The sequence below is a fragment of the Pezoporus wallicus genome, unplaced genomic scaffold, assembly GCF_028554395.1.
Source record: "Pezoporus wallicus isolate ANWC-B61680 ecotype Strahan unplaced genomic scaffold, APGP_CSIRO_Pwel_v1 contig_10852, whole genome shotgun sequence".
Lineage (NCBI taxonomy): Eukaryota > Metazoa > Chordata > Aves > Psittaciformes > Psittacidae > Pezoporus > Pezoporus wallicus.
In genome coordinates this window covers 1-7,416 of record NW_026641552.1, presented here as the reverse complement: position 1 = coordinate 7,416, position 7,416 = coordinate 1, and the positions used below count along the sequence as shown (strand labels likewise).

Here is a 7,416-nt window from a genome sequence, read left to right as displayed (position 1 = left end):
TATCCCCTACACCCCCCATAGGCCCCATAGCGCCCCATAGCCCCCATAGGCCCCATAGCGCCCCATAGCGCCCCATAGCGCCCCTGACCCGTCAGGGCCTCCTGGGCGAAGTACTTGACGTCCACGTCCTGGTCCTGGGTGAGCTTCTCCAGCACCGGCTTCACCTCGGCCTGCAGGGTCCTATGGGAGCAGGGGGGCACCCATGGGTGTCAATGGGTGCTATGGGGGTCAATGGGTGTCAATGGGTGCTGTGGGGGTCAATGGGTGTCAATGGGTGCTGTGGGGGTCAATGGGTGTCAATGGGTGTCAGTGGGTGCTGTGGGTGTCAATGGGTGCTATGGGGGTCAATGGGTGTCAATGGGTGTCAGTGGGTGCTGTGGGTGTCAATGGGTGCTATGGGGGTCAATGGGTGTCAATGGGTGCTGTGGGGGTCAATGGGTGTCAATGGGTGCTACAGCTGTCAATGGGTGTCTATGGGTATCAATGGGTGCTATGGGTGTCAATGGGTGCTATGGGTGTCAATGGGTGCTATGGGTGCCATGGGGTCAATGGGTGCCATGGGTGTCAATGGGTGCTATGGGTGCCATGGGGTCAATGGGTGCTATGGGGTCAATGGGTGTCAATGGGTGCTGTGGGGGTCAATGGGTGTCAATGGGTGCTACAGCTGTCAATGGGTGTCTATGGGTATCAATGGGTGCCATGGGTGTCAATGGGTGCTATGGGTGCCATGGGGTCAATGGGTGCTATGGGTGTCAATGGGTGCTATGGGGGTCAACGGGTGCCATGGGGGACATGGGTGTCAATGGGTGCTGTGGGTGTCAATGGGTGCTATGGGGGTCAATGGGTGTCAATGGGTGCTGTGGGTGTCAATGGGTGCGATGGGGGTCAACAGGTGCTATGGGGGTCAATGGGTGCTATGGGTGTCAATGGGTGCGATGGGTGTCAATGGATGCTATGGGTGTCAATGGGTGCTGTGGGTGTCAATGAGTGCTATGTGTGTCAATGGGTTCTATGGGTGTCAGTGGGTGCTATGGGTGTCAATGGGTTCTATGGGTGTCAGTGGGTGCTATGGGTGTCAATGGGTTCTATGGGTGTCAGTGGGTGCTATGGGTGTCAATGGGTTCTATGGGTGTCAATGGGTGCCCATAGGGTGGGTGTCTATGGGTGTCAATGGGTTCTATGGGTGTCAATGGGCGTGATGGGTGTCAATGGGTTCTATGGGTGTCTATGGGTGTCAATGGGTTCCATAAGTGTCCATGGGATGGGTGTCCATGGGTGCGATGGGTGTCAGTGGGTGTCTATGGGTGTCAATGGGTTCTATGGGTGCCATTGGTGTCCATAGGATGGGTGTCGATGGGTGCTATAGATGTCCATAGGATGGGTGTCAATGGGTGCTGATGGGTGCTATAGGTGTCCATAGGATGGGTGTCAATGGCTGCAGATGGGTGCTATAGGTGTACATAGGATGGGTGTCGATGGGTGCTATGGGTGCTATAGGTGTCCATAGGATGGGTGTCAATGGCTGCAGATGGGTGCTATAGGTGTACACCTTGAACCGCACCTTGATGGGTGCTGTGTGTGTTCTATGGGTGCTGTATATGGGTGCTATGGGTGCTATAGGGTGCTCTATGGGCCCTATAGGATCTATGGGTGCTATGGGGCGCCCCATAGCGCCTTACCCCACGTCGAGGATGGGCCCCAGGCGCTGCAGGCTCTTGGCCACGTTGAAGCGGATGGTGATGGGTGCTATGGATGGGTGCTATGTATGGGTGCTATAGGGTGCTCTATAGGATCTATGGGTGCTATGGGGCGCCCCATAGCGCCTTACCCCACGTCGAGGACGGGCCCCAGGCGCTGCAGGCTCTTGGCCCCGTTCAAGTGCACCTTGATGGGTGCTATGTATGGGTGCTCTAGGGGCCCTATAGGATCTATGGGTGCTCTATGGGATCTATGGGTGCTATGGGGCGCCCCATAGCGCCTTACCCCGCGTCCAGGACGGGCCCCAGGCGCTGCAGGCTCTTGGCCACGTTGAAGCGGATGGTGATGGGTGCTATGGATGGGTGCTATGTATGGGTGCTATAGGGTGCTCTATAGGATCTATGGATGCTATGGGGCGCCCCAAAGCGCCTCACCCCGCGTCGAGGACGGGCCCCAGGCGCTGGGGCCCCGTTCAAGTGCACCTTGATGGGAGCTATGTATGGGTGCTATAGGGTGCTCTATGGGCCCTATAGGATCTATGGATGCTATGGGGCGCCCCATAGCGCCTCACCCCGCGTCGAGGACGGGCCCCAGGCGCTGCAGGCTCTTGGCCCCGTTCAAGTGCACCTTGATGGGTGCTATGTATGGGTGCTCTAGGGTGCTCTATAGGTGCCATAGGATCTATGGGTGCTCTATGGGATCTATGGCTGCTATGGGGCGCCCCATAGCGCCTTACCCCGCGTCCAGGACGGGCCCCAGGCGCTGCAGGCTCTTGGCCCCGTTCAAGTGCACCTTGATGGGTGCTATGTATGGGTGCTATAGGGTGCTCTATGGGCCCTATAGGATCTATGGGTGCTATGGGGCGCCCCATAGCGCCTTACCCCGTGTCCAGGACGGGCCCCAGGCGCTGCAGGCTCTTGGCCACGTTGAAGCGGATGGTGATGGGTGCTATGGATGGGTGCTATGTATGGGTGCTATAGGGTGCTCTATAGGATCTATGGATGCTATGGGGCGCCCCATAGCGCCTCACCCCGCGTCGAGGACGGGCCCCAGGCGCTGCAGGCTCTTGGCCCCGTTCAAGTGCACCTTGATGGGAGCTATGTATGGGTGCTATAGGGTGCTCTATGGGCCCTATAGGATCTATGGGTGCTATGGGGCGCCCCATAGCGCCTTACCCCGCGTCCAGGACGGGCCCCAGGCGCTGCAGGCTCTTGGCCACGTTGAAGCGGATGGTGATGGGTGCTATGGATGGGTGCTATGTATGGGTGCTATAGGGTGCTCTATAGGATCTATGGATGCTATGGGGCGCCCCATAGCGCCTTACCCCGCGTCCAGGACGGGCCCCAGGCGCTGCAGGCTCTTGGCCCCGTTCAAGTGCACCTTGATGGGTGCTATGGATGGGTGCTCTAGGGGCCCTATAGGATCTATGGGTGCTCTATGGGATCTATGGGTGCTATGGGGCGCCCCATAGCGCCTTACCCCGCGTCCAGGACGGGCCCCAGGCGCTGCAGGCTCTTGGCCACGTTGAAGCGGATGGTGATGGGTGCTATGTATGGGTGCTATAGGTGCTCTATGGGCCCTATAGGATCTATGGGTGCTATGGGGCGCCCCATAGCGCCTTACCCCGCGTCCAGGACGGGCCCCAGGCGCTGCAGGCTCTTGGCCACGTTGAAGCGGACGTTGGCCACGGCGTCCCCCGCCATGCGCAGCACCGTGGGCAGCAGCTGCTGCGCCGTCAGCTCGGGCCCACACACCTCGGAGAGCACCTATGGGAGACAGCACCCATGGGTGGGGGTCAGCACCCATAGGGGGGGTCAGCACCCATGGGTGGGGGTGGATAATGGGGGTCTATGGGGTGAAAAGCGGGGGGAGGGAGGAGGAGAGAGGGGTTCAGCACCCATGGGGGTGGACAGCTCCCTATGGGAGACAGCACCCATGGGTGGGGGGGGTCAGCACCCATGGGTGGGGGTGGATAATGGGGGTCTATGGGGTGAAAAGGCGGGGGAGGGAGGAGGAGAGAGGGGTTCAGCACCCATGGGGGTGGACAGCTCCCTATGGGGTCAGCACCCATGGGTGGGGGGGGTGAACACCCATAGGGGGGTCAGCACCCATGGGTGGGGGTGGATAATGGGGGTCTATGGGGTGAAAAGGCGGGGGGAGGGAGGAGGAGAGAGGGGTTCAGCACCCATGGGGGTGGACAGCTCCCTATGGGAGACAGCACCCATGGGTGGGGGGGGTGAACACCCATAGGGGGGTCAGCACCCATGGGTGGGGGTGGATAATGGGGGTCTATGGGGTGAAAAGGCGGGGGGAGGGAGGAGGAGAGAGGGGTTCAGCACCCATGGGGGTGGACAGCTCCCTATGGGAGACAGCACCCATGGGTGGGGGGGGGTGAGCACCCATAGGGGGGGTCAGCACCCAGGGGTGGGGGTGGATAATGGGGGTCTATGGGGTGAAAAGGCGGGGGGAGGGAGGAGGAGAGAGGGGTTCAGCACCCATGGGGGTGGACAGCTCCCTATGGGAGACAGCAACCAGCGGTGGGGGGGTCAGCACCCATGGGTGGGGGTGGATAATGGGGGTCTATGGGGTGAAAAGGCGGGGGAGGGAGGAGGAGAGAGGGGTTCAGCACCCATGGGGGTGGACAGCTCCCTATGGGAGACAGCACCCATGGGTGGGGGGGGTCAGCACCCATGGGTGGGGGTGGATAATGGGGGTCTATGGGGTGAAAAGCGAGGGGAGGGAGGAGGAGAGAGGGGTTCAGCACCCATGGGGGTGGACAGCTCCCTATGGGGTCAGCACCCATGGGTGGGGGGGGGTGAGCACCCATAGGGGGGGTCAGCACCCATGGGTGGGGGTGGATAATGGGGGTCTATGGGGTGAAAAGCGAGGGGAGGGAGGAGGAGAGAGGGGTTCAGCACCCATGGGGGTGGACAGCTCCCTATGGGAGACAGCACCCATGGGTGTGGGGGGGGGTTCAGCACCCATAGGGGGATGAAGGGGTCCCATAGGGGGATGCAGGGGTCCCATAGGGGGATGCTGGGGTCCTATATGGGTGGCTCAGCACCCATAGGGATGGCTCCCAGCACCCATAGATGGGTGCCTCAGCACCCCCAGATGTCTCCCAGCACCCCCAGATGTCTCCCAGCACCCATAGATGTCTCCCAGCACCCACAGATGGGTCCCTCAGCACCCCCAGATATCTCCCAGCACCCATAGCTGGGTCCCTCAGCACCCACCCACATCTCCCAGCACCCCCAGATGTCTCCCAGCACCCATAGATGGGTCCCTCAGCACCCTCAGATGTCTCCCAGCACCCATAGATGGGTCCCTCAGCACCCCCAGATGTCTCCCAGCACCCCCAGATGTCTCCCAGCACCCACCCACGTCTCCCAGCACCCATAGATGTCTCCCAGCACCCCCAGATGGGTGCCTCAGCACCCACCCACATCTCCCAGCACCCACAGATGTCTCCCAGCACCCCCAGATGTCTCCCAGCACCCATAGATGGGTCCCTCAGCACCCCCAGATGTCTCCCAGCACCCACAGATGTCTCCCAGCACCCCCAGATGTCTCCCAGCACCCATAGATGGGTCCCTCAGCACCCCCAGATGTCTCCCAGCACCCATAGATGTCTCCCAGCACCCATAGATGTCTCCCAGCACCCATAGATGGGTCCCTCAGCACCCCCAGATGTCTCCCAGCACCCACAGATGTCTCCCAGCACCCCCAGATGTCTCCCAGCACCCACAGATGGGTCCCTCAGCACCCTCAGATGTCTCCCAGCACCCATAGATGTCTCCCAGCACCCCCAGATGTCTCCCAGCACCCACAGATGGGTCCCTCAGCACCCCCAGATGTCTCCCAGCACCCATAGATGTCTCCCAGCACCCCCAGATGTCTCCCAGCACCCACCCACGTCTCCCAGCACCCATAGATGTCTCCCAGCACCCATAGATGGGTCCCTCAGCACCCCCAGATGTCTCCCAGCACCCCCAGATGTCTCCCAGCACCCACCCACGTCTCCCAGCACCCATAGATGTCTCCCAGCACCCCCAGATGGGTGCCTCAGCACCCACCCACATCTCCCAGCACCCACAGATGTCTCCCAGCACCCCCAGATGTCTCCCAGCACCCACAGATGGGTCCCTCAGCACCCCCAGATGTCTCCCAGCACCCATAGATGTCTCCCAGCACCCCCAGATGTCTCCCAGCACCCATAGATGGGTCCCTCAGCACCCATAGATGTCTCCCAGCACCCCCAGATGTCTCCCAGCACCCACAGATGGGTCCCTCAGCACCCCCAGATGTCTCCCAGCACCCATAGCTGGGTCCCTCAGCACCCACCCACATCTCCCAACACCCACAGGGGGTTACAACGATCCCATAGAGGGGGTGTGTGTGTGTCCCCAGCACCCATGGGTGCTCAGCACCTACGTTGATGCAGAAGAGCGTGGTCATGCGGTGCAGGTAGTTGGGGTCCCCGGCCATGGCCAGCACCTTGGGCACGATGGTTCCCTGCGCCCAGCCCGGCCCGAAGCGCTCCACCAGCTTCCGCAGGTTACTGGTGGCTGCCTCCCGGATGGCGTACACTGGGAGGGGGGAAAAACCAGTATAAACCAGTATAAACCAGTATAGACCAGTATGGACCAGTATAGACCAGTATAGACCAGTATAGACCAGTGTAAACCAGTATAGACCAGTATGGACCAGTATAGACCAGTATAGGCCAGTATAAACCAGTATAGACCAGTATGGACCAGTATGGACCAGTATAGACCAGTATAGACCAGTGTAAACCAGTGTAAACCAGTATAGACCAGTATGGACCAGTGTAAACCAGTATGGACCAGTATGGACCAGTATGGAGGGGAGACCAGTATAAACCAGTATAGACCAGTATAGACCAGTATGGACCAGTGTAAACCAGTATAAACCAGTATGGACCAGTATGGAGGGGAGACCAGTATAAACCAGTATAGACCAGTATAGACCAGTATGGACCAGTGTAAACCAGTATAAACCAGTATGGACCAGTATGGAGGGGAGACCAGTATAAACCAGTATAGACCAGTATGGACCAGTGTAAACCAGTATAAACCAGTATGGACCAGTATGGAGGGGAGACCAGTATAAACCAGTGTAAACCAGTATAGACCAGTATGGACCAGTATCGAGTGGTTATAGCACAAAAAACAAGTATAAACCAGTACAAACCAGTATGGACCAGTATGGACCAGTATGGACCAGTATAAACCATTATGGACCATTATAGACCAGTATGGACCAGTATGGACCAGTATAAACCATTATGGACCATTATAGACCAGTATGGACCAGTATGGACCAGTATAAACCATTATGGACCATTATAGACCAGTATAAACCAGTATGGACCAGTATGGACCAGTATAAACCAGTACGGACCAGTATGGACCAGTATGGACCATTATAGACCAGTATGGACCAGTATGGACCAGTATAAACCAGTTTGGAGCAGTCCCTCACCGTGGTCGACCAGCCAGGCCATGCAGAGCGAGTTGAGCTTCTCATCGAAGAACTCCACACCCTGGGGGGGGAGATCCCATGTTATCCCATGTTATCCCATGTTATCCCATGTTATCCCATGTTAATCCCATGTTATGCCCGTTATCCCATGTTATCCCATGTTATTCCATGTTAATCCCATGTTACCCCACGTTATCCCATGTCTCCCCTCAT

The 7,416-nt window shown here is 58.7% G+C and overlaps 1 protein-coding gene across 1 annotated transcript; it reads right to left on the bottom strand.

Annotated features, from left to right (window-relative positions):
- Nucleotides 1-71: 71 nt before the first annotated feature.
- LOC130607379 (serine/threonine-protein phosphatase 2A 65 kDa regulatory subunit A alpha isoform-like) lies at nucleotides 72-7,276 on the bottom strand (the record flags this gene model as incomplete). Its single annotated transcript, XM_057424432.1, has 4 exons — nucleotides 7,204-7,276; nucleotides 6,133-6,287; nucleotides 3,322-3,464; nucleotides 72-180 (listed from the first exon to the last, which is right to left on the bottom strand). Coding segments are annotated over exons 1-4 (429 nt in total), but the record flags the coding sequence as incomplete, so codon positions are not given.
- Nucleotides 7,277-7,416: the final 140 nt, after the last annotated feature.